The sequence below is a fragment of the Corythoichthys intestinalis genome, chromosome 2 (genome assembly GCF_030265065.1).
Source record: "Corythoichthys intestinalis isolate RoL2023-P3 chromosome 2, ASM3026506v1, whole genome shotgun sequence".
NCBI lineage: Eukaryota > Metazoa > Chordata > Actinopteri > Syngnathiformes > Syngnathidae > Corythoichthys > Corythoichthys intestinalis.
The window spans coordinates 56,906,631-56,934,130 of NC_080396.1; the positions used below are offsets into that span (position 1 = coordinate 56,906,631).

At 39.4% G+C, this 27,500-nt stretch overlaps 1 protein-coding gene across 4 annotated transcripts in view; it reads right to left on the reverse strand.

Annotated features, from left to right (window-relative positions):
• Positions 1-4,962: 4,962 nt before the first annotated feature.
• LOC130911825 (neural cell adhesion molecule L1.1-like) overlaps positions 4,963-27,500 on the reverse strand; it is a 53,200-nt gene continuing 30,662 nt past the window's right edge. For 3 of the 4 annotated variants that reach the window (XM_057829402.1, XM_057829399.1, XM_057829400.1), the window contains 23 exons: positions 26,875-27,045; positions 25,482-25,596; positions 25,205-25,389; positions 24,664-24,795; positions 24,057-24,200; positions 23,849-23,960; positions 20,045-20,205; positions 19,722-19,881; positions 16,958-17,085; positions 15,821-15,922; positions 15,543-15,758; positions 14,311-14,381; positions 13,711-13,936; positions 13,499-13,605; positions 12,564-12,831; positions 12,365-12,487; positions 9,842-10,018; positions 9,170-9,283; positions 8,940-9,089; positions 8,366-8,497; positions 8,214-8,286; positions 8,112-8,123; positions 4,963-6,180 (listed from right to left, as the gene is read on the reverse strand). In XM_057829402.1, coding sequence (XP_057685385.1) covers positions 5,922-6,180; positions 8,112-8,123; positions 8,214-8,286; positions 8,366-8,497; positions 8,940-9,089; positions 9,170-9,283; positions 9,842-10,018; positions 12,365-12,487; positions 12,564-12,831; positions 13,499-13,605; positions 13,711-13,936; positions 14,311-14,381; positions 15,543-15,758; positions 15,821-15,922; positions 16,958-17,085; positions 19,722-19,881; positions 20,045-20,205; positions 23,849-23,960; positions 24,057-24,200; positions 24,664-24,795; positions 25,205-25,389; positions 25,482-25,596; positions 26,875-27,045 — 3,338 coding nt within the window. In that variant the 3' untranslated portion in view covers positions 4,963-5,921. The remainder of the gene's footprint in view (positions 6,181-8,111; positions 8,124-8,213; positions 8,287-8,365; positions 8,498-8,939; positions 9,090-9,169; positions 9,284-9,841; positions 10,019-12,364; positions 12,488-12,563; positions 12,832-13,498; positions 13,606-13,710; positions 13,937-14,310; positions 14,382-15,542; positions 15,759-15,820; positions 15,923-16,957; positions 17,086-19,721; positions 19,882-20,044; positions 20,206-23,848; positions 23,961-24,056; positions 24,201-24,663; positions 24,796-25,204; positions 25,390-25,481; positions 25,597-26,874; positions 27,046-27,500) is intronic. The other variant, XM_057829401.1, reaches the window with a different exon arrangement.

Below are 27,500 nucleotides of genomic sequence, written 5' to 3' on the forward strand. Positions count from 1 at the left end.
ACTACGTCATTGTTTGGACGCGCCTCCATGCTGGTAATATGATTCACTTCCGGTCCAGCAGACTCAATGCGGATTGTAACGTGTGGTAGTGCTAAGCTAATTCCTTCGGTGTATTAGAAATAAATTATGAGTGTGTATTGTTGTGTTACCGGGTGCAACAGCTTCTCCTACGACAAAAAAAAAAGGGCGAGGAAAACTGGACTCACTTTTCACCGTTTTCCTGCATGGAGGACCAAATATCAGATCACGAAGGCACGACGGATGGCTGGGGCGCAGCGGTTCGTCGGAAAAGCATTTCTCTTGATCATATTTCTGCTGGAATGAGAGTGTGTTCCCGTCATCTCTACTCTTGTAAGTTGAACGATTTATCCGTTTTGGTTTCAATACGTTTTTTTTTTTTACCATTGTGTAAATCTGCCTCGGTAGCAATGCTAACCTACTCCTCCTCCTCACCTACCTGTTGTGTTCCTAGGAAAACCTGCATATGAAATGCTGACAACACATCCCGATTGGTCACCATATCTCTTCTTGGGTTATTCTCAGGTCAAGCGCACCACATCGGAGCGTTATGAGAGGTTGGAAAGGCGAAGAGTGCACGCTGAAACTTCTGTTTGCTGTGCTCTTACAAACACGAGCCCAAATGTTGTTGTGAAAAGTCAATAAAATATGAATACCAAAACATGACTTGAACAACTTCTTGACAAACTGTAACTGCTTGTTGTTTACTTCAGGTCTTCATAATAAACAGGTGTAATAATTATAAAGTCAGGTGACTTAATTTTGTTATTCTATCTGGAATATGCATTGACAATTTTTGGACAGTGTTGTAGACAAGAATTGGGATTGATAAATTGCAATAGATTTATTTCAAGTCATGCAATTTCTCCAATACGATATTTGAATTGACAGTTTAAAATCTTTAAATTAGTGCAAACAAGGCCCACCCTCTGACAGGGGCAGCAAATATTATATAATAAATTATAAGTAATACACAAATACAAGATTACAATAAACGTGTCTTTGTCAAAGCAGTTTAAAACACTATTTACTGGCCTTGGGTAAATTGCCAGACAGAATAAATATGTGCTTTAAAGTTCTTGCATTTCCATTTTAAGTAATGCAAGTACTAGTCTCCAACACAGTATTTGAACTGACAATTTAAAATCCTTTTAGTACAAAATGGCCCACACTCTGGCAGGGGGCAGCAAATATTATAATACATAATATAATACATTATAAGACGCTATATACTATATAAATACAAGATCACAACAAAACCTGTATTTTTCCAAGCAGTTAAAAAACATCCAGTGGCCTTAGGTAAATAATGGTGTATAAATATGTACTTTACAGTTCTTGCATTTCTATTTTAGATATTGCAACTTTTCCAACACTATTTGAATTGACAGTCTAAAGTCTACATTAGTGCAAATAAGAATATTATAAATTAAAAATAATAATACAATATATAAATTCAACATTACAATGAAACGTGTCTTTGTCAAAGTGGTTAAAAAAAAACAAAAAAAAAACACTTCACTGGCCTTAGTTAAATAGCCGGGCAGAATAAATATGTGCATTAAAGTTCTTGCATTTTCACAAGTTAAAAGCCCGCAGATTTTCGACAAGAAGGGCAGACCCAGATGGCGTCTGCTGCAGGGGCTTGTTTGAGTCCGACACAGGACAAATGGAACCACTCCATTGAACAAATTTTCTTTGTCAAATGATCCAAGAAGAGAGATGGTGAACAATAGGGATGTGTTGTCAGCAGGTTTACCTAGGAACACAACAGGTAGGTGAGTCGTAGTAGGCGAGCATTGCTATCGAGGCAGATTTACACAACGGTGTAAAAAAACAAAAACGTATTGAAACCAAAAGTGGACAAATCGTTCAACTTACAAGAGTAGAGATGACAGGAACACACTCTCATTCCAGCAGAAATATGATCATAAGAAATGCTTTTCCGCCGAACCACTGCAATCCAGCCATCCGTCGTACCTTCGTGATCTGATATTTGGTCTTCCATGCAGGAAAACGGTGAAAAGTGAGTCCATTTTTCCTAACCCCTTTTTTTTTTTTTTGTCGTAGGAGACGCTGTTGCACCCGGTAACACAACAATATAAGCACCCATATTTTCTTTCTAAAACACCGAAGGAGTTAGCTTAGCACTACCACTTACAATCCGCATTGAGTCTGCCGAACCGGAAGTGAATCATATTACCAGCATGGAGGCGCGTCCAAACAATGACGTAGTACGTCCCATTCCCTATTCAACGTCACGAGAAAGCGTGTCTTAAACTTTTTACTGGTAGTGCATATGTTGGAAAAATGAATCTAGGTCACATTTAAAATAACAGCTTGAATGGACACACAGAGGCAATAAAAGGACAATTATGCTTGTTGATGTTTATTAGTTGACAGGCGGGTTAGTTAGCTAGTTTGAGCACAGCGCACAAGTCAAACAAGCAGCTACATTAGCACACTGCTGTCGTGCAGTACAGCCCCACCCTTCATTATCATCAAGCATCAAGAGCGACGCCATATTGTCGTCCCACTATTTTATCATTTGCTGTATTGTTAGTATTTGCTATTTCCCACAATTCTTGTTTCCCGTGTTTGTGTATTTTCTATATATGCATATAAAAGAAGGCAGACATACGGTGTCAGGGCAGAGTGACAAGGACAAAACAAAGGAATGGTTTGAGAAATGAATGAAAGATATGCGTTACATAAAAGCATGATTCCTTCCTCAAAATAATAAGTGAAGGCCACAAGATTGAATATATCCAGTAAACTCAACACTTTCCCAAATAAATGTACAATACCTGGTATTACAATGTAACGTGCAATGTAATGTGATTGCCTATGGAATGTATTCTGATCAGTTTTACATTTACATTCTTGCGTAACTTTTAACTTGTAATCATCCTGTCAAATAAAAATGACGCCTTATATTTATGTTAATTATTGATTACAAAAAAAGGAAACAAAACCATTGCTGATATATTACTGCATCAACTAACATCTTTTTGACACCTGTGACATGTTAAAAATGTTTTATTCTTAATGCTGAAAAACTGTAGTTTTGCTAAAAACTAGGGTTTTGCCTCCAAGGAAAAGTGATAAACTTGGATTAAACCAAAGTTGCCACCATTTTTTTCTTTTTTTTTTTTTTACATTCTGGTTGGATTCTACCTAATGTTTGTGCTACACTATCTGCTGTATTGAACTGTTTATAAAACCTTCTGTATTGACTGAGGCCCCAGTTAATGCTGAAGAAAAATAGGCCATAGCTTTAATCCGCACAGCTATCACTGAGGGAGTTTTTGCATCAAACCTATCTTTTGGTACTTGGACAAAATTTTAACCTGGTTTTAAAAGCCCATTTCACATTTTCCTGCATGTGTTTGGAAGATTTTTGATATGGTCCAGTAAAACAAAGGTTGACCCCCCCCTTATCTTTCTCTACAGAAAATTGCCTTTCTGTAATGGATAAATTGTACAAGGTTTCCCCTATCCATTGATTATTGCATGAGTTACAATCATATCAAAAGATTTGGATTTTACTTTTGTATGTAAATGTGGCTGCGTGGTTTTTAATTGGATAAAGGCTGAAATAAAATATTGGCATTTCTTGCAATTGTTTCTTCTGTAATAAACTCAATGTCCGAATTTTTTCTTCTTGTGAATTGTCATCTTGCTACTCATTCAAATACAAGTTTGTCCACACAAGGCAACAAAACACAAGAGCACACAGAAAACAAAGTGTGGAAAATAAATTCTATGAATCTATGTTTAAATGTATCTACAAAAATGACTGAAGAGGAGAACATTGTGTCGCATTCGCACACTGAATGCTACGTGAACGAGAGCAGTCCCCTTTTCAATGACAGCATGGAGGGGCAAAAATCAGTGTATACTCCAACACCTCAACAATAATCCTAAAGATGACCCCAAATCTACAACCATAATCCTAAACCCAAACTCTAACCTCGACGCTAAACCCTAATTTGTCACAGGCGACCAGACAGCTCCCCCTAAAATTTGATACCATTCAGTGTTGACACAAGAGCATAGTTATACAGTATAATACAGGCGTTCATAATATAAAGAGCAAAATAAACAATGACATAAAAGTGACAATAGTAAAGTTGTATGAACATTCAAAGAACAATAATAATTGGATGAGCCACCTGAGGTTTGCTACTCAGTACCCACTCTCCCCTCCATGCTGTTTCCTGGGCCTTCCCTCTGTACGGATGCTAGGTTGTATTTGTTGAGTGTGTGGGGATGTGTATGTGTAAGTGGTGGAGAGTGAGGAGAGGAGGCTAGCTCGGTGGGACTCTCGTAAGGCAAAAGTTCTCCTCTTAATTAAAAAAGAACATTCTGATAAGATCAATAACGATAGTGCGCATGCTTTAAAAAAGCCACGTGCTGCACAGAGACACAGACAAAGACACACACACACACGTGTTTTAAAATGGCCGCTTTCAAGCAGACACAACGTGACATTACAGTAAGGATATTCCCAATGTCTCCCACTGCCACTCCTATCTTTGTGGAACATTTTCAAGCTGGAAACTTTCCATGGAAATCAGCAAGCTTTGGGGGAAATTCACCAGAGATCAGTTTGAATTTTCTACATCGGCAGTTAGGTCTGGTACACAGAACTTGGATGACAAGAAAACAACACACTGGTAATTGATTTGATCTAAGCAGCCTCACAGGAAAAGCAGTAGAAAATCAAAGGTCCCCAATATGAACTAAAAAAAAAACTCTTTAACGACCATGAGGATCTGATTAATATCATGAAAAAGACTCAATTTTTTAACAAGTTAAAAAAAAACTTTCTGGCAGTCTCTGCCAGAAACAAAGCAAAAATAAATATTTTTGTATATATATATATATATATATATATATATATATATATATATATATATATATATATATATATATATATATATATATATATATATATATATGTTAACTAAGTATACCATGAATTTCACAGGCTGATTTAAATTCCGAATTCTCTGAATCCACCACATTTTACCATAGAGTTTGTCATAATTTGGATTATGATGCCTATCCCAGATCATTTATTACAAGTCCACCTCGGCACACAAGTACACAAACTGGTTGCCAGTCAGGACGTACAGGCAAACAAGGATCCATATTCACAATTTTGGATAAAAATGATAGTTGATTGAAGATTTGATATTAGGGGATTGTAGAGGGAAACAGTTGTTCTAGTATTTTCTCATTGCATAGTATCCCCTCATGGAACTGATCAGCTGTTCGATAAAATTAAACCAAAGAATAAACTCACAAACACACTTTTGCGTTGTAATTAGTTTCGAGGATGTGTGCCAAATTAATGCTTCACGACACAGAGCATGAGCTCTTTGTATGGCAGGGAACAGATATGTTTAGCCTGGATTATAAGCGGGAGTCTTTGGCGCATGTGTATGTTTGTTCTTTGCTGTGCATTTAACCCAAAAAAAAAAAAAAATCTAAGACATTTATATTTCAGGGTAATTTTTTTGCAGCTTTTCAAGTGCTCGGATAATAGTTTGTATGATATTTACAATTTTAAATAACAGTTGCGGGAATTTTAAACTATTATTGTGTAATTTCAAATATTTGCAGTTTCTCACTAAATGTTGCGCGGCCTTTTCGCCGCCACCCGCAAATGGCGAGGGTTTATATCAAAGCTTTTAATGAATCCTAATGGAAAGTGTCCATCTTGGAATGCTCCAAAACACACTAAATTTCCAAGATGAAATGTTTTGGTGATTTAGTGTGTATCTGTATTTAAATGTATATTGAAACGTGGCATAGAAAAGGAGAAAGACGGTGAAAACATCTTTTCTGCATCAACGTGTGGAATGTATTCAGACAGTGAGTGTGTGGGCGAGAGTTTAGCTGGGTCGGTTGAGGATGCTTGACATGGACGGCGCGATGGGGGGAGGCGGCACTGCGTTGTCCGGGGAGGCAGGGCCGGAGCTTTCGTTCCCGGTAGGGGCGGGGGCCCGTCCGCTATACTGGCCAATAAAGGAGCCATCCTCGTTGAACTGGATGTCAACACTGTCGCCATACTCAGCCAATGAGTCGTCGCTGCCCAACTTGCTGTCGCCACATAGCGATGGCTGGCTCTCCGAACGCTTCTCATCTGTATCGCTGCGAGATGACAGGAGGGAACACCATCAGTTATGGAAATTATCATCTTCATGTTTTCTTGTAGTTTCATGATAGTTTATATGTAACAGGACAAAGGGATTCTCCTGTGGATGTAGGATTTTTTTCCAAATGATCCAGCAGTTTAACTGAGTGTTGTCCAAACGTTTTCCTCCAAGGGGTGCATTCAGAAAAATCAAAGGACTGAAGGACAGACCCTTCCACTTTCTTTTGTTGAACAGAGGATTGGAATAGGGTAAAAAAAAAAATCTGTTTTTTAAGATATTTCTTAAAGTATAACTCATTGACCGACATTGACAGTGATAGACGTCCAATCCATTTTTAATGGGGGGGTTAGCAGTGATTGTTCGATTGTCTATCGTCTTGAATGGCAGGGAAAAATGATCACTCAATGCCAGTCTTCCCAATTTAAATGGATTTGATGTATAGAACTGACATGGGCAGTGAATGAGTTAAGGGCTACAAGAGGAATCCAGACCTATAAGGATATTGCAATATAAATACTGTATATATAGTGTTGTCTGTAACGCGTTGGTAAGTAACGCGTTACTGTAATCTGATTACTTTCGTTCAGTAACGAGTAATCTAACGCGTTCATTTTTCGAAGCCAGTAATCTGATCAAAGTTTGTGTCTGTGCGTTACTATTTTGTTTTTTTCCTCGTGGTGTATGTAGAATAAAGAATACTGTAGTCATGTACGAAGAGAATCTGAATAGAAAATATTGCTATTGAGTTTGGCAGGGACATCGGATGTCACATTTTCTCATCGGGGGGAAAAAAACGCATGCTATGAGCACTGTTGGCGGCCAACAAACAACTGGCTACCTCTCAGGACGCTAACAGTGGAAGACATAGGAGAAGAACCACAAACGGCTGCATTTGCTTATTGGACATACAGCCATGACTTCACATTTCTCTCCAATAAAGATGACCAAAAATATCTCTGTGCGTCGCAAACTTTGCGCAGGCTCAAAAGGGCAGTCGACCGCTAATAACTCTACATCTAATTCAAGGAACCACTTGGAATTACAGCACAACGCGACAAAAATCGAAACAAAGCTATCAGGTAACGAGATAGCCAGTACTTTTACAGTTTGTAACCAGCCTTTATGTACATTTTAAAGTTATAGTTTGTCACCATAGGCGGAGTGTGACTGTGTGTGTGTGTGGGGGGGGGGGGGGGGGGGGGGCAAAAGAGCGGGTCAAAAGTTTGGACACACCTGAAAATATCAAAACTATGAATAAACATGAGGAATTATGTACTTGAAAACAGGTTTTATATTCTACATTCTTCAAAGTATCCACCCTTGAGGTGTCTCCAAACTTTTGGCCTATACTGCATGCATTATGAAATACTTTGTAGGATTCTTGTTCATTTTATTTGTTTTTGTTGTTTGTTTTATTGCTTTACAACTTTTATAGACAGCATTTAAATGGGTAGGTCTTTATTTTAAAGGGGGAGTTCAGAATTTTTGACATGAGACTAAATCTTCGAGTAAGCAGGGGTTTAATTAGTCGTTGGAGTTCTTTTGAACAAATTCCGTGCAGTTTGTCAGTTATTTGTTGGTTTCAGGGCTCCGGAGTGGCTGAGCTAGCGCAAGTTAATGGTGGTTGAAATCAACTCCATCGACAAACTAAACCCCTGCTAACTTGAAGTTAAAGCCTGATCTGAAAACTTCAATTATATGCGATGAATTTTTTCCGTCGAGGCAGCAAAGGGAGAAAAATTGGGAAGAGTAACTGACAAATTACTTTTAAAGTAACTTAGTTACTTTGATAATAAAGTAATCAGTAAAGTAACTAGATTACTTTTTGAGGAGTAATCAGTAATTTACTTTTTCAAGTAATCTGGGACAACAATGTGTATATACAGCATATACATACATCGAAATAGCATGCATTAAGTTCCTCACCTCTCCAAAGATCTGCCAGCGAAGCGTTTACAAGAGTGAAAAGCAAGGATGAGTTCAAGAGGAAAGATGGGATAATCATAATTTTGAGCACTGAAAACCCACCTGTACTCTCCAAAGGTTTCATCCTTCATGGGCCGAGCTTCTGAGTCCACCTCTTTTTCTTCCTTGTCCTTTACTGCACCGGCGACCACAAACATGAGGTCATGTCATTGGGGAACGCAAGCAGTAGACATCAATTCAATGTTTGTCCTTACCAGCATATTTGCCACCTTTTCTACGCTTGATCAGGCACAAGATGAACAGGATGAGGATGAGCAGCACTATGGCACTGATGAGCCCGATCAGCCAGCCTCGAGTGGCAAAGCCACCGCTCACTTCCGATGGGCCTGGTCGCCAAACAATGCAATTAGCATTTTAGCATTATATTATGTTTGGTCAGTTCACATTCAAAATAGTAAAGTATTCCGTACTAAGATGATGATGGATATAATAATCAAACCAACTATTAGTATGTTAGCCTGCTATCAGTTCTTGAACTAACAGTGGACTCTGAGGCATCGCATAAAAGCCTTGTGGATGTGGCGGAGTGCTTTCTTTTTTTTTTTTATGGGTGCGTCTTGCTAAGTAGAATACAATAAAATAGTCATAAAATAGTTTATTGTCATTGCGTGTTTCATCACTACCTTTCCGCAGCGCATGCCTGATGTCTTCACTGTAAAAGAGGGAGACCCCAAAACTGGGGCCCCCTAGACGCCGCACTGCTGCCCCCTCCCGCCTACCAAGCTACGCCTCTGTGCCGACATGCTTAATAATGAATGGCTTGGATACCTGGTCCTAATGTCCAGCTTGCGGCTTCCCATTGAGTGTTGTTCCCATGCATGACAACAAGATGGTACTCAGTTCCTGGTTGAAGACCTGTCAGCGAGTAGAAACCCTGCGACGAGTTCACAATTTCCGACTCCTCCCACTGACCTCCCACTGCCAAACAGAAATTCGGTAGGTGTGACCGAAGCAGCAGTTCTTATTCAGATCATTATTTTGACATTTTTCTCACTAACCACTCTTCTTGAGGAAATCAATATGAAAACCATGGTTCCTCTCACGCTCTCCAGGTACCCAGCTCAGGTTGAGTGATGTCTTGTCAGCAGTGACATTAATATTTGCCGGTGGAACTGCAAACAGAAAAGACTATGTGAACATTAGCTCGTCCGCGCTGCAAACCCAACAAGAAAACACCAATTTGCATGAATTCCTCTGAGAGAAAGTAACTAATGAGAACAATAAAAAGGAAAAAAAGAAAAAAAAAACCCATCAGATTCTTCAGGCCAAGGATTGTTATGGTTGGACATAACTTTTAATGGAATTTCAAGCAAGCATACAATTAACTTTTACATATTTTTAGGGATCACCTTTCCAACAATACCACACACATTTTACTATTTATTAAAGTGTTTGAGCTAGTGATCCAGGAAAGGGTATAGTTAGATTTGTTTTTAAAAAGAATGCTGTAAAAAAAATTCCTTTAACTTACCCACTTTGAATTTTTAGGAATGAGCGTTTCAATGGTCTTTCGAAGATATTGGCAATTGCCCTACTAGAGATATTTGAACCTTGAAGCAGTCCAATGCCTAATCTTGTTGGAAATAATTTAGGACCAAATGGTCCAAAGCTTTTTCATTACTCAATCTACCAGATAAAAACATTCGAACCACTGCCATGTATGCATGTACCTCCGTCAAAAAGGGTGGCATTCCTCCTGGTGATAGGCTGACCGTCCCCAGCGGCAGTACGGGCTATCACCTGGAAGGTGTAGTAGCTCTGGGGGTCCAGAGATTCCAGCAGACGGTGAGTCATGCTCGGATCACCAATCATCTCTATCTGTACAGGACTGTCTCGGCTCTTCACCTCTATGCAGAGACCAAACAGAGTCATATGGACACCGAACTCCAATGGTATTTGCAGACTAGTTCATCATTAAAAAAAAAATCCCATATTCACCTTTATTTTACTGTGGAAAATCCCAAACAGCTATTTGTTAAAATACTTAATGGTTTATGGTTATCAACATAATTTTGTACTGTTCCTGCATAATGCCAACATCATCTACGATAAATTGATGTAGTCAATTCTTTAGAGAACATTAAAAAAAAATCACTGTCACTGAATAAAAAACATAGGAATGAAAAATAAGAAAGTATTTGTAGTATTTGGTATTTTGAGGGAGATGCAACATTGTATATTCCATGCCCTTTCCGCCAGCAGTTATTTTTTTTTCTGAGATCAAAATAAGATAAGTTTGTATATTCAAGTGTTTTGGGATGATATTTTACGCAATATTTAGAGTTTAAGATGAATACTCAACTAGATACTGCAATGCAATTATGGACTTGTAATACAAAAACTGTCAATATTCAAAAACATCTAACCATATACGCTTCCCCCTTGTTTCCACCTTCCTCGCCCTACCCACCTAACTTTTAACTTCTACACTAAGATAAGTTTGTATATGAAAGTGTTTTGGGATGATATTTTATGCAATATTTATGGTTTAAGATGAATACTCAACAGGATACTGCAATGCAATTATGGACTTTTGTAATACAAAACTGTCAATATTCACAAACATCTAACTATATGCGCTTCCCCCTTGTTTCCATCTTCCTTGCCCTGCTCACCTAACGTTTAACTTCTACACTAAATAGTTTCAAACAACCCTCTGTTTGACGCCATGCAAACTAGTTTCATCAAAGCCTCCATTAACCACCTAGCTCCACTTTGTTCACTCTTCACTTACTTCTGGTCATGTCCCTTGACCCTACAAATCAGCTTCAGCTAACCCAACACTTAAAAAAATTCTGGTTCAGATCCAAATGATTTCAATCATTTACAGCCAACTTTCAATCTACTATTTCGATCAGAGGTTCTTCGGAATGTTATTGCAATGCAATTCCATACTCATCTCTCTGACAATAACCTTTGTGACCAATTTCAATGTGGTTTTCATTCACTACACAATACTCAAACAGCCCTGTTGGAGATCACCAAGGACCTTATTACAGCTCCTGATTCTGGCCTTTCTATATTCGTCCACCTTGACTTAACTGCGGCTTTTGATACCATCTCCCACTCCATCCTAAATCATAGACCAACTTCCATCATCATTTGTGGCACACTCCATTTCATACCTCTTTGGTCGTACTTAGTTTATTCAGTAATAATTTACATCTCATCCTTCTCCCATTTCCTCTGGTGTTCCCTAAGGCTTGGTTCTTGGACCCCTACTATTTATCATCTATCTTATCCCCGTGGGTCAGGGTTTCTAAAATACAACATTCGCTTTCATTGAAATGCAGATGACACCAAGCTCTATCTGTACACTAAATTACATCCTCCCTACCACTCACCTCTGTGACTGTTTTCAAGTATTTGGTCCTCTATCAATTGTCTCAAACTCAACAGCAATAAAACTGAACGTCATTTATTTGGCAATAAATCCACCATATCTAAAATGAACAACTTCTCACGTATTTTTACCTCTGCAATATCTCCCGTCTCCGTACTCTTATCTCACCTAAGGACACAGCAAATCTGGATCATGGCCTTGTCGCATCCTGCCTCGATTACTAACTTTTTATTTTTTTACAGATCATCACAAGACCTCCCTAAGAGTCACATTTTACCCGTTTGGTGGCAACTCCACTGGCTTCCCATTGAATTCGGTGTCAATTACAAAATCCTTCTTTTAACCTTCAGGTTCAGGGCCTAAAACCACCAGGCCCCACAGTATCTCACTAACCTCCTCCTTATTCAATGTTCCCATCTGCACCCTCAGATCTTCTTCATCTAATCAACTCACTATCCAACCTGCCCATATGGCCTCCATGGGGTCCATAACCTTCACTCAGCTCCCCGCCTTTGGAACACCCTCCCTGACCCTTCAAAGATTTTGGACTCTTACAACCTTCAAGTCACAGCTTAAAACATATTTATTCAGACAGGCTTATTCTTCCTCACAATTCCCTTATTCTTACTTTGTAATTCCCTGTTCTTATGAGTTTTATCTTTAAGTGTGTATGTTAACTTTTTACTTTTTAACTTGTACAGTGAGCTTGACTTTCCTAAAGGGGACCTGAAAATAAAATGTTTTATTATTTTTATTAAGCTACTGGTATATAATAAAGTTTGGAAAAGGTTCAAATGCTACTACTTGGCTGCTGCACAGAAGGTTCAACCTTCCTGGAATGAATTCTTACCCTGTTGGTACAACACCTTGTATCCCAGGAGAATTCCATTGGTTTGAAGTGGGGGGCTCCAGTATAGAAACATTGAGTTCTCCGAAGGGCTCTCAAACAGCAGCGACGCTGGTGGGCCGGGCACTGCATGAAGACCACAAGACTTAAATGTTGAATAACTGATGATCCGAGAAAAGTCAGACCTCTATCAGAGACCCACCTCCTTCCGGGGTGCTGAATAGGACGTCCGGAGAAGCTGGGCTCTCTCCTTTGCTGTTAAAGGCAGTGATGGAAATGGCGTAGCGGGAGAAGAGCTGCAAACCCGTGACTTCTGTGGCGGTCTTCATGCCGTGTACTACCACCACCTTGTCATCTTCTTTTGTTTGGTCCAATCTTCCCTCGTGCTTGTTTCCCTCTTGCAGATGGCTTACCTCCCCCGGGGACCGCCGGACACGTCTTCCCTCGGGACCCAGCCTCTTGATATAAATCTGAATCAGATGTATTGTGCCTATCAATGGTGACCCAGTCATATTTCTATTTGAATGTGCTAACAGACATGAGAATTGGTTTATTTATGGATTTTTATTGGTTTACTGGCCACATGTCTTTCGGTGTAAAGATACCATATTACAACATGGACACCTGAAGTTAATAGTCCAGTGTGGCTTATATCTGAAGAGACCAATTTCTTGTGGAATTTGGTGGGTGTGGCTCATAATTATAAAAATACAGTAGCACATTTGACAACAAGACTCTTTTTTGAGTATTTGTTTTGTTGCGCTGTTAGATTTCAGTATTAGGATATTAGGGCAGTCGGTGTTGGGAGGAGGCCGAAGATTGACTTTTATAGAAAAAGATGATGTGCTCTCACAACTCCTAACTCTTGAAAAGAAAATAAGATGTTGTTAGGTATTACATGCTTTCTGAACTGCTCCAGATGATGTACATGGCACAGTGGCATAATACTAGATTGCATTTCAGTATAGTAATCATAGCTTCTAATTGCAACATGATAATTGTGTTATGAAGAGGTTGCTTTAGAGACTGTAGTTGGTTCCCACAGAGGGCCCAGGCATCTAATGTGCAGCCCACTATTGGTTCTTACTGAACCCCGTAGTATATATGAACCCTTAAATATGAACTCATATGTGGTACCTTATAGCCCAGAAGAAGACCACGGACGTTCTGTGCTTCGTTCCACCGCACGGCGACTGTACGGTTCATTACCCGGACGACGACCCCGCTTGGAGACTCCTCTGGAACTGAAACAAGGAATTTGGGCTCTCATGCATTAAGAATGGCAATGTAGGCTGAACTAGTTACACAGTTACGGAGTTGGATGAATTATAAGGTTTGTTTCCATGTACCATCTTCGCCCGAGTGTCCAATTTCAGCCTCTGGAGCAGGTCCTTCACCCAGCGCATTTACAGCTTGGACTTTGATCTCGAATGGTATGTACGTTCCTGTGTCGTTGACCAAAAAGGGTGGCGACTTGGCATAGCCGTGGTTCCAGCGGTCAGTCTTGCCCCCCGCCTTCCTCCACAGCACCTTGTACTGGAAGTCTTGGCCATTATGCGATCGCCTCGGCATTTCCTGAAGTCATGCAAGGTTCAAAGGGGATCTCAATGGTTTATTGCGCTAAAATTCATTTACCAAAACTCTGTTTTTGAAATTCTGAAAGAATATAACCTTTTGAAATTACAAACAGCTGCTCAGCCAGATAAACATTTTTTTTTTAAAACTCTGTAAAGCCCTCTGAGACAAACCTGTTGTGATATACGGCTATACAAATAAAATGGAATTGAATTGAATTCTTTAGTGGTTAGTATGTCTGCATAAAGGCTGGTTTTGTCCAGTCCTCGTTTCCATCTTTTCTGTGTGTAATTTGCTAGTTATTATTGAATAATAGTAGCCTAATGTAAGCAATAATTCGGCGCAGAGATCCATGATGGCATACTCATACTTACGCCCCATGAGATAGTAAGAGTTCCCGCGTCGGAGGATTCACTGCGAACACTGGTGGGGTTGTTGCGTGGTACTGAAACAAAACGGCACATCAAAGTAAACCTATTGAGTCCCCATAAAAAATAAAAAAAAAACACACACGAAAAATTACCAGTGACCACTACTATGATATGATGATGTACTTTAAGAGCATTTGGGTGAAATTTGAGGTAGAACTTGAAATGTACAGACCTCTTCAGTGCAGATACATGTTTATAGTTGTTATCTCATTAGTATAGTTAAAACTTAAGTCACACCAATTTTTGCCATCATCATCAAACAACACCAAAACTTTTGGTAGTCGAGACCATTGGCGGAGTTTGACTTTTGGGCCGGGGGGGTTCGCAAAGATCGTCATCCATTGAATATGGTACACCTACGAGCGTCGTGCCAAAGTAGTTACCCCCGTCAAAAATTGAATCACCTAGGCGGATCCCCTAATTTGCTTGAATTCCGTGTTCTTATGATGTAGCTATGTACAAGGTTTTAAAACATGCCCCACCCAAAAAAAAAAAAAAAAAAAAAAAAAAAAGGGCCCTGTTTTACTTGTAGGATGACCTATAACTGTTATTACTGTAATTCAAGTCTGAATGGAGTTTCTTCAGTTTAATAAATGTTGATGTCCAAAATATATAACAGTGGTTCTTTTCTGGCTTTAATTAATTGTTTAAGTCGACATAACTCATAACTAATGTGTGTGTGTATGCGCTCCCCGGCCAGGGGACACAAAATTTTGACGAGGGTAACTATATTGGCCAGACACCGGTGGTGGCTCTGTTGTACAATTAGCGTCTTTAGTGAGGCAATTTGAAACCCCGCTCACCATTTTGGTTGTGCTCTCTGGCGTTTCATTGTCCACGTTTTCAATCCTTGTTTCTTGTTCAGTAGTAGTTGTCGCTTTTAAAAGCTTAGGTTTTAAAAAATTACGTATATCCATCTTGTCTCTTCAGTTCTCAAGTGGTTTTGGCTAAGCAAAGCAAATGACCGTCTAAGGTGCTAGTCACGCGATCTGTTCAAAAAAATAATTTGAAACTCCGCGTATGGTCGAGACTGATAAAAGACCAAGACTGGTTTTAAGAGTTACAACACTAGTAATACAGTTTACCATTTCATGTCAACAATGTAATGCAACAAAAAAAATTGGTGACATTTGAAGTTGTCTTTGTCTCGGTGCAATGAAAAAGGGAGCTCCTACCCGCTGGGGGAGTGCTGTGGTGGGGGGTGGGATGGCTGGGCTCGCTGGTGCCAATCTGGTTGACGGCAATGACACGGAAGGTGTAGGTGCAGAAAGGGTGCAGGCTGAGCTGCAGGTGGTTAAAGTCGGCAGGAACCCGCTTCAGCGCCTCCCACCTCCAAGTGTCACTGTTGTGCCTTTGCGAGTGCTGCTCCTCCTTTGCCTCCACGATAAACTCTGCTCACATGAGCACGGTGGATTACGTGACTCAAACTGACTCTTCATGGTATGAGCATTACCTGTGATGGGGCTGTTGTTTGAGCGACCCGGGATCCAGCTGAGGGTCAAAGTGTCATCTTTCACGTCAGACAAAGTCACATCCTGAGGGGGGTCTGGATGAGCTAAGAGTCCAATGTGAAACTACGATGAATTTACTTTTGATTTTATGATCACATCCAACACAACTGAAGTTCCATTTTCATGATTTATAGGACTGCTGAGTCAAGTATCCACACTCTAGGACTGGGGTGTCAAACAAATTTAACAAAGGGCCGCAGTATGTCCTGGACTTTGTTCCAACAGATCCAGCACAGACAGTTGAAACAATGAGTTTTCTGCTAAAACAAGCAGGACCTGAGTGCAGTCAACTGATTACACTTGTAAGACACCAGATTAGTGAAAAGGTATTCATCTCGATTGGTTAGAACGGAATCCAGCACCCACTGCAGCCCTTTAAGGACCGGTTTGATACTCCTACCCTAGGATACAGTATATCATAGAAGCCTGTACGTCACAGGTATCAAACCGATTCCAGAAAGGGCCAAGTGGGTGCTGGATTTTGTACCAACCGATTCCGTGAAAAGAGTTTAACCAATAAACTTCCTGCTGAAACAAGCAGCGCCTGACAAAGTTTAACTGATTATACATGTAAAAGATCTGATTGGTGAAAAGGTGGCCTCTTCATTGGTTGGAAAGCAAACCTGCACCCACTTGGCCCTTTCTGCAATCGGTTTGACACCTGTGCTGTACGTGATCACTAAATTACAATGATGGTAGTGACCACATACTGTACATACCTATTCGTTCTCAATAATGTTTTCCCCTTGGTTTTAATGCAAAGTACATTTAGAAAATTCTTATTTTTGATGAACTATTAAAAACAACATTTTAAGAACGCCTTCAGATTTCCAAAGAAAAAGTTACTGCAGTAACAGGTATTGTATTTGAAATTACAAAAATAATAAAATTATTAAAATGTTAATGGCTCAGTTTGACCCAGTATCCATAACAATAGTAAACAAATAAATGAAAAATTAAGGAAAAAAAAACAAAAAAACTTCAACAACTATTATTCATCAGTGAATATATATGAAATAATACAATGGACCCATTTGACTGCAACATACAGTAACAGCAGGTTGCTACACAGTACTTACCTACGACTGTGATTGAGCCGCTGGCGGTCATCTGATCCAGTTCTGTAATGACCTCGCAAGAATATGCCGCGTTGTCTTCTGATTGGACATCTGTCACCTTTAATGTTCCGTTTGAGAAGACAGTATACCTAAATTCACACACACAAGCACATGAACAGTGTTTCTGTAGTTGCCCAAAAGGGTTAAACCTTAGACTAAACTAAGTACATGTAAAATACATCAAATGGTTAAAACTATTGATAACAATTGACAACAATTAATGATGTTAAGGGATCAACTACGTATTTCAAGTGTCATTGACATTATTCACAATGCAAATTTAATGTTAAATGCAGGGGTGAAAGTGGTTAGAATTTCTTGCCGGAACTCCCCGACGTGAAGGTCGCCATGGAGCAAGAAATTTTATTTATTTATTTGGGGTTGGGGGGGTCAAAAATACTAAAATGCAAAGAAAACTGTTTTGGTCAGTTATTTCTATAACCCATACAAAAACTGATTTTCATTCAAAATTGTATTTTTTTCAATGATTTGCAAAATAACAGTTAACAAAAACTGTTATAACACCAAAATCCATCTCCTAATTTCTATTTTCCCTCATTTCCTCACATACTAAATGCCAAATCTCAATTTTAACTACTTAAGAACATGGGATGTATATTAAAATGGAAGATAATGTAAACATTTACTTTTTGTTGTGTTTTTTAATAATAAAGATATAAGTAACATACATTAAGAAAAATAAGTACTAATGACCTTTGATGATCACGCAAACATTGACTTTTTTAAATGATAAGGAAATGAATAAGTAGCTCAACATAAATTAACAAATATAAGTCCAAAGTGCACATCGACAGCTAAGATGTTCTGAACCTCCCCATCAGAGCAAATAAAACTAAATATGATAAATAAGCCTCCTTAACTCTTTGCTTGCTCTTAAAGATTTGATCCATTTTCTGTTGCATTGCCCTTTTATTTATTTTTTTGCTGTTTCAGAAAACATGCACATTTGAGCCAATCAGAGCTAATTATCTCTGGTGATCACATGTCAGTATGTCAGCCAATGAAACGGATAAATGAGTCCAGGCGTTTTGCTTTGCTGCTTTCATTCGCACATTGACGTGACTCATCATCGTCAGACTCGGCTAACTGCAGCAGCTGGGGAAACCTCCATGCCGTCCGTGGAATAAAATCAATAATAAATGTTGGTGGAAACAGATTATGCTACACAAGCACTTTAATTATGCTTGTTGTTAACACTTGTGTATGTAAATCTGATGTTGGTAGATTGTTTTCTTCTTGGAGATGAAATGCATGTGTAGCAGCTTTGTATTTTTATTTTTTTTTACAGAGCGTTTTGACAGTTGCCGTCATATTTTCGGAATCAAAGCACCGTATACAGGAACAGCGTTCCGGCCCTGAATCTTATACCGGAACTGTGTTCCGGCTCTGAATCTTATACCGGAACTGCGTTCCTGACCGTTCTGGCCCACTTTCACCCCTAGTTAAATGTTTCATTAATTCATTAAAATACCAACTCATTTCATATAAATAAACATGCTATAGTACTGTTTCATGAACATACAGTATATCACAATATTCCAACTTCATTGGATAACGCAGGAGTTAATTAAACTTTTCTCAGAAATGCAAGACAAAGGAGCTAACTTCTCAACTAAAGTACCACCAGAATGGCAAACGTTTTCCCATGTGTTATTGGCAGTGTTGTCACTAACACGTTACTAAGTAACGCGTCACTGTAATCAGATTACTTTCTTTCAGTAACGAGTAATCTAAGTAATCTAGTAATCATTTTTTCAAACCAGTAGGCTAAACTGATTAAAGTTAGTTTCCTTAGTGTCTATGTGTTACTATTTTGTTATTGCCTCATAATGTATGTAGATTGAAGAATTTGTAGTTATGTACAAAAAGCATTTTGATTAGGAAATGTTAAAAAGGTTCCTGCCACATGTTTGTTTCCGTGGTAACCACTCATTTTTACATCAGGTTTTGGTCTCGAGTCAAACGTGCTTAGTGTTTTGGGACTGTGAAAGGCATGTTCTAGGGCGAGTGCACATTCGAGCCGAGTGCAGCTACCTGTTGAGATGTGCAAAGGAATGTCGATCTGTGTGTGTCCATGAATGAATGTCAGTATTTTTCCTTCATTCTGGATGGTTCCAGCGATAGGTTGGAATCACTACATGCGCGGCCGTTTTGTAGCTTTGCTGTTGCAAAGGCGGGTAGTCGTCGGTCCCGCTCGTCCCCTTTAAATTCAATTATCGGAAAGTCAATTACATGTAATGACATTTTTCTGTTATCATTCTTATGTTGAGGCAGCAAAGGGAGAAAAACATGGTAAAAAATAACCAATAAATTACTTTTAAAGTAACTTAGTTTCTTTGATAATAAAGTAATCAGTAAAGTAACTAGAATTCATTTTTTGAGGCGTAATCAGTGATTGCTGCGTAATGAGTAATTACTTTTTCAAGTAATCTGAGACAACACTAGTTATTGTTATGGAGACTCTCTGTTACCCACTCACTCACTAAAATATCTCATTTTCATCAAAATGTGTTTATTGTATAACTATAACAGCCCAAACCGGGGTGATTATGAAAATTGGTAATAAAACATTGTTAGTTAGTTGTTTTGGTGCTACTAGATTGATGCTAAAGGTGTGCAGGTGGTTCAGTGGTATTACAGAGTGCTTAAGTAGTTGATTCAGCAGATGCCAACGACAGAGAGGTGATTGTGTGATTGTTGTTACTTGTCATCAGGAAATGATTCCTGAAGTTTTTGGCCATCTTTCCTCCAGACAATCTGGAAGCGCAGCAACCGGGCATCTTTTCCAAAGTGGCAGTCCAGCAGGGCGTTTCCCCCTCTGAGTGCCCGCACATCCTGCGGGCCGGTCACGATTGTCGTCTTGTCTGACAAGAAACAAAAGGACAACAATAACATTTTCTTTTTTCCATTTCTGATTTCTGAAAAATTAGGCGAATTATTAATAAATGCTTTGATTAATAACATTGAACACAATTTCAAATAGTGTCCCCAAAAATGGTTGGTGAGGTTGAGGTTGGTGACACTCACTGAACACTTCCAGGTGAGCTTTGATGGAGATGTTGGTGTTTTTGATCAAGCAAGTGTACATGCCACTGTCGCTAGGACCCACACCGGACAACTCTAGTGTGCCGTTGGTCAAAAGGGCAACACGAGGATCTGACAGCAGGGGTGCCAAATCCTGTCCCTCCCTATAAAAAGAACCATATGTGTTACTTTGAAAAAAATATTCAGAATGTTGGCAGTCCACAGTGTAGAAAAAAGTGTATAGGCTGTATTGGGACCATGGAAAAAGTGCTTAGAAAATGGATTTCGTTCCACTCAAGTGGTTCTACATGAACTCTGCTTTATAATATACAATACGTTGCCAATTAGTACCAAAAAAAAGTTCTACTCACGGTTTCCATTCATTTTTTAGTTATTAGCGTTTTTATGTCCGTCTTTTTTTCCCCGTGGCACAGTGATATTGATACGGCAGAGTAGTATCGTCAGTGTGTGAAGCTGTTTTAGGCCACGTGCACCAATAGGAGATGAGGATTGTTGCCATGGTTTCGAAAACAAACAACATGGCGTCGACCGTGTCTAGCTATGACACGAGCGAAGATGAACAATAGATAAGAAAACCGCATTTGAAGTTTAGTCAAAAGGCATCGAAACGATGCCATATGCATCTCTCATCTGTCCAAGGGCGAAAAAGTGCAGGAATTCAGACCAAATGGTCGGAGCCTGCGTGGCTTCGTCAGACAATGGCTTTCTCTCCAGGCTCTGTCAAAGAAAATGTGTCGACAGGGATTTTTAACGACATTGACTACAGGTAAGCCACACGCATGCCTTTTGTTGTGAATAATAATGGGGGTTGGGGGAATTCTGATATGAAGTTAAGTTGTGAAGTCAAGACTTAAAAGTCTTTTGTATCTGACTGTCATTTTATGAAGTTTTCAGTTTTCAAGATCCTTCGATGGAGCCTGGACAGAAAGCCATTGTCTGACGCAGCCACGCAGCCTCCCATCGTTTGGTCTGAATTACTGCGCTTTTTTGCCCTTGGACAGATGAGAGGTGCATATTGCATCGTTTCGATGCCTTTTGACTAAACTTCGAATGCGGTTTGCTTATTTTTTGTTCATCTTCACTCGTATCGTAGCTAGACACGGTCGACGCCATGTTGTTTGTTTTGGAAACCATGGCAACAATCATTGTCTCCTATAGAGCCTACCCACGTACCACGTGCTCGCTGTATGGTTCCGCCCACTTGTCCGTCAAAACATAGTGTTAACCTGTTACGGCTACGTACATTTCTCCTATTTACGGCGTGTTTTTCTGCTCCTTAACATTAATAATCAAAATGGTGAAGGCGTGTGTGGCTGTTGGTTGCACTTAGAGAGAAGATGGAAGGAGAGACTTGAAGTTTTACCGTATTCCGAGGGATCCAAAGAGGAGAGCGAAATGGACGGCTGCAATTCGACGTGAAAACTGGACACCAAAAAATCACCACAGACTATGTAGTAGTCATTTTATATCCGGTAAGATGCATTTAATATATATTTAAAGGGTTTTGGCCTGACAACCACAATTAAGATCATTGCTAGGCTAATCGCCGACAACATACTACGTAGTACGACATAGTTTCAAATTCAAGATGTTTGTGACTTCCCTTTCTTCCACCATCGTTATTTTTTGAATAATATTTAGCTGGTACCAAGTGAAAGAAACTGGCCTCGTCTACGGGGCTGACAAATAACCACAATTAAGATCATTGCTAGGCTAATCGCCGACAACATACACGTATGTATGTAGTGAGTGCTATCGCTAAACCATATAAACATTAAAAGCCCTAGCTCCATTGACAAATGACATGAAATACATTAGACTTGACAGTGGATGTTAGCAAGAACAAAAGATTTTGAATTGAAAATTTCGTAACTCACCTTCCGAGCACAAGATTCCTGCCGAATTTTCATGTACGAGGACCTGTTTCACCCAACCAGCAACGTAGCATTTATAAGCCTCCTAGCTCTTAAAGTTTTTCAAACTTTCGTGAGAATAGGCTGATTTTGTGTGGACAAGATAGTTGTAAATATCAGGGTCAGGCAGAGACGGTGAAGGCAGCCGGTCAAAAATCATCGATTTTGGCATCAAATATGGATCTGGCGACTGTATAGAACGAAGCGTTTCCACATAACGCCTTTTATGCAACAGATCCAGTGAGTTTGCGGCATCAGAAAGCACCGGGTCTTCCATGAAATGCATTTTAAATTCCGCCATCAATTGAAAACAATGCTAATACAGAGTCAAAATGACGGACAAGTGGGCGGAACCATACAGCGAGCACGTGGTACGTGGGTAGGCTCTATTGGTGCAGATGACCTAAAACAGCTTCACACACTGATGATACTTTTCCGCCGTATCAATATCACTGCGCCACGGGGGGAAAAAAGACCGACACAAAAACACTAATTACTAAAAAATGACTGGAAACCGCGAGTAGAACTTTTTTTTGGTACTAATTAGTAGAGCTGGGAATCTTTGGGCACCTAACGATTCGATTACGATTACGATTCAGAGGCTCCGATTCGATTATAAAACGATTATTGATGCACCCCCCTCCTTTTTTTTTTTTTTCAAATTTTTTGTACATTAGTTCCAAAATTGTTCAAAAATACTCTCAGGCTAAACCAAACTACTATTTCAGTATCAAGTTAACATATAGCAGTAAACAAATATACAAAAATAACATTAAATAAAAAAACTCCAGTCCCCATTCTGTATCAGCAGCTTTAAACTACATTCAATTAATTTAATGTTGTGAATCAACCGTTAAAGTTGTTAAAATTGCTCCCGTTATTCCATAATTTCCCTTTTGTCTACTTTTGACATGTGAAAGTTTTAAAACTATTTTAAAGATAGATTCAAGTCAATATTTTACCGATTTAGGAGTATTTTAGATAAAAAGTTAATTAGGTTTGCTTGGAAGGTTCGCTACAACAGCATTGCAGGGAAGTTTACTGCTTTAAGATGGCGGCCGTTTACGAAGACCGCGCGGTGCACTGAGTATGTTGTACTTCCGCTTTACTGGGCATATTTCAATAATCGGAATTTGGATGTTTGTGAATCGTTCTCGAATCTTCCACGGCCGAATCGCGAATAATCTAAGAATCGGAAATTTTGCACACCTCTACTAATTAGCAACGTAAGTGTATTATAAAGCAGAGTTCATGTAGATCCATTTGAGTGGAACGAACCAACACAATTTCACTCAGCCAATACAGCCTAGTAGTACAGAATCTTGAATCCACAACAAGTTAGATCATGAGGAAAACATGAGATTGATTAGGCTGATGGAACACAATAAAAGTATAAAATAAAATAAAAGTATATCTATGAGTTGGTGAAAAAGATTAGATTTAGATTTACTAGCCGCTTCAGTGAAATTCATCTTCAATGACTGTACAGAACATTATACAAAGTATATTACATTACACACATCACACATAAAACACCAATAGGGCAAAAAACAATGATCGCAAAAAAATGAGGAAATCATCGGGGTCTGCTTTTTAGGGCAGCTACTGTATAACTGCCGGCATCAGATTTCATCCCAGCTCTCTTGAACTTAATTGATCGATATCTGTAACCTGATGGTAAAGGAATGATATGTTTTGAATATACATAGGCACGGTTAGCACTTTAATGCCTGTTAACAGTTTTTCATCTGGAGATTTTACAAAAACCTTTTGGGTGTTTACAGCAGTTGCATAGTGCTATGTGCCTTCCATTCACATTTTCCATTGTTGCTATATGCCTTCATCTAAACACTGATACAGTGAAGGCACTCACCATCTAACGTGAGGGAGTGGCGAGCCGAAAGTCTCACAGTTCATCTTGACAGTTCCGCCCTCCGTGACCCGGTACACGACACTGTCTGAGGACAGGATCTGAGGGGGGAGTTCTAAGGGACACACATAAGACCATGTACACCTCATCCATTAAGGACTCTATTCTATTTCATCTTTATAATCATATCCAGTGTTTTTGAAAGACAAACCAACAACATGGAGGTACGCGTTGAGTAGGATGGTGCCGTGTTTGTTGGCAGCCTCGCACTGATACACGGCCGTGTCATTCAACAAGACATCTTTCAGCTTCAGCACACCGCCTGACACGCTGCGTCGTGTGTTTTTGTCCACCGCTGAGGAGACCAAATAAGAACGATGACTGACAACTCGGACATTCGTATTCTTCCTACTTTATTGGCATGTTTGGGAACGTTCCTTTTCTGACTCCTCTGCTCTCCAGGCCAGTGTCAGAGAAACATACCGCAAATTAACGTATTTGGCTGGCAAGCTCATTATTTAAAACAGATAATCCGTATCTTTGTTCATTTTGCTATGCCAGTGACATACAGGGAGCTCGTCTATTAGATGGCAGAAGGTACAAACAAACTGTGCATCCAAGGTTTATACAATACACCAGAATAATCTTTTGTTCAACAACAGATGGATTTCACACAGTAAATTGAAAAAAACATGATTTGCTGATATGTGCTGTTAGGGAAATGCTTGTCTAATGGTGGGAATGAGCACTTTCTCGACTAAAACATAAGCGTTGACCCCAAAAACGTTTAGGGAGGAAGAAGGCAACTGACATCATACCTGGGAGCGGCTGACCATTGATGCTCCAGGTTATTTTTGGCGTCGGAATGCCCTCAGCGAGACAATCCAGTCGAACGGTTTCACCAGGTGCGTAGAGCAGGCTTTGGGGCTCTTTCACCCAATAAGGTGCAGCTTTACATGGAAATGAACAAGGCATCATTTTACATTGACAGAACACAAGGAAATCAATAAACACATTTTTCTGTAAAAAAAAAAACAACAACAACAACAACTAAACATTCTCAGCTATTTTCTTTAAAAAAAAACCCTACTTGTGGAATCCATGTGCATTTTTAGACTTTCTGTATTGCCCAGACATAACCCAAGATGAGCAAGGGCTACTTGTAATTAGTCTCAATTTTTGTCAAGGAAATGTGACAAAGGAGTGCAGAGTCGACTGTTTCAGCTATTTAAACGTTCAGCCCAGGTTGTTAGCAGATGTTACGGGAAGTCTTTTCCGCAAGTATCTTTATCCATTGCTTTGGTATTTATTGTTATAGGTAATTTGAGATATTTGAAATGATGTCAATGTGTGTCTGACCTTCAACAGTGACTGTGAAGGAGTGCACGCTGGAGCCGTGCGTGTTGAAAGCTCGACATTCGTACTCGCCGTCATCACTCTGACTGACGCTGTCAAAGTAGAGCCAGCGGTTGTAATGTTCAGGTTGTCCGCCACTCTCATCCAGGTTGCCATCCTTTTTCTTCCACTCCACCTTTGGAGTCGGACTGAGGAGAAGAATACGAAAATGCTCAGGAAGTACACATGAAGAAAAAATTTGAATTATTGAATCAATTGACTTAAGAAAAAATATCCTTACAGGCCTTTAGGAATACATTCCAAGGTGAGACTTTGGCCACGGAGCGCTAACACTGATGAGTGGGAACCGCTTTTGTGGAAGATGTGAGGCGGTTTGCCATGACCAACGTCGTTAGCTGGGTAAAAGATTGTGTTATTTAATCACATGTGGCCAATAAATCAATCTTCCAATCAATTCATAAAAGTAACACCTACCAGTCAATTTTGTCACTCAGTCACAAGTTGTTAATGTAAGACCTGTTCAAACCATGGGTGCCTTTAGTTGTGCTTGTTTTTCGTCTGCACATGGCAATATTGACATTCTGTAGTATCCCTAGTTTCTAATGTAGAGCAGGTGTTCGCAAATATTTTACAAAAAAACACGACCATAAAGATGACTTTGATCTCCAAGTACCACCATCAGGGCCAATATTAACTAATTGCTGCCTTTTGTGGCGCTATACGCCAAATCCATTTTGTCTAGAAGAGGATAACGGCAGTTCCTCCGAGTTCATTTAAATTGGATGTCTAGCTTTGTCAATGGCAGTCAATGAGTTGAAATACATATGGGTACCGGTAGTAGGCCAAAATGTTCAGGAAAAAAAGGAACTGGTTTTATTAAATTTTACAATCACCATGCGCTTAAAAATCAAGAAATAAAAGGTCATGTACCTTAGGAATTTGGTAAATGAGATAACATTTAGTTAAGTTTTTCCTATAAATCTCAAAAGAAACAGTTCTGAAACATTCACTAAGCATCTTTGGTAGTTTAAATTTAATATAACTCAATTTAACTTGATAAATGCACTGATGGGTTTAAAAAAAGGTCATTTGAATGTATAATTCAGTCACGTTTTCTCATGCCGCTAGAGAGAGCCCACATACCAATGGTGGTACTTGTATCACACTTTGAGAGACACAGAGAAAGACCTAATGACACTCATCTCCTTGATCAATTTAGGGTTGTCGGACAGCGAATCCTTAAGAAGTGCTCTGTGGTTTAAAGATGACATTTTGTTTTTGTATCTTGATATTTAGTTGCTCCCCAAACTGTTTAGAAAGAGATAATTTTGGAGCTTTGTTTTATTTTAAAATCCTTCCCCACCCCTCAAGTGTGTGTGACATGTCGATTTCGATGTAATAGCAATATGGGGTATTCTGATATCTAATCAACACTATATAACTATATGTTCCATTGCCCATTGATATTCTACCTTACGCGTAACTGGTGTACAAAGGTATGGTAAGTATAATGATAAATTGCGCGGCAGTTGTTTTTTTTTTGTTTGTTTGTTTGTTTTTTTAACCAAGAAAGAATACTGTATTGTAAATATTGATATTTTTCATTCTGCCCCAATACAGTGCATAACTGTAGCAAAACAGTGGGTAGTGTGTGTGTGTGGGTGTGTGCTCACTGGGCAGCACGGTAAGGGCGATGGCGGTGTCGGGTAGGATGGTCCTAGCTGCTGTGTATTGGGCGTTGCAGATGTAATCCCCTCTGCTGTCGCTCTTGAGCAGATTAGCAAAGTACAAGTTGCCGTTGAGGCCGACTGTCACTCTGTCACTCTGCTTGATATGCACCATTTCTGCAAAAAGAAAATGCATACAAGGCACAATTAATTCAAACTGATATGACACTCACCTAACGGCCCATATCCGTTCTTAGCCAACTGTTGCTTAGCCAAACCCTGAAAACTACAGGCACTACAACTGAGTTACTTCCAAATTTGATTTGAACCCTAATCTGAAAACCAAACTTTACCCCTTTATCCTAGTCAATTTCAAAGGTTGTCTTTTCCTGAACCTTAAACCTAAACTGTCTCTGACCCCCAACTAACCACAAATCCTAACCCCTAGCCCACAGTTCATTTCAGGACTAAGCCTAAACATTAAACTCAACCCGCGCAACTTCTCAGTCATCAACTAACTACAAATCCTATTCTCTTGCTTGCCTAACCCAAAATCTAAATCATAATCCAAAACCTACTAACTCCCTCCTACTATGAAGCCCAAGCCTAATTCTATCACAGTACTAACTCTT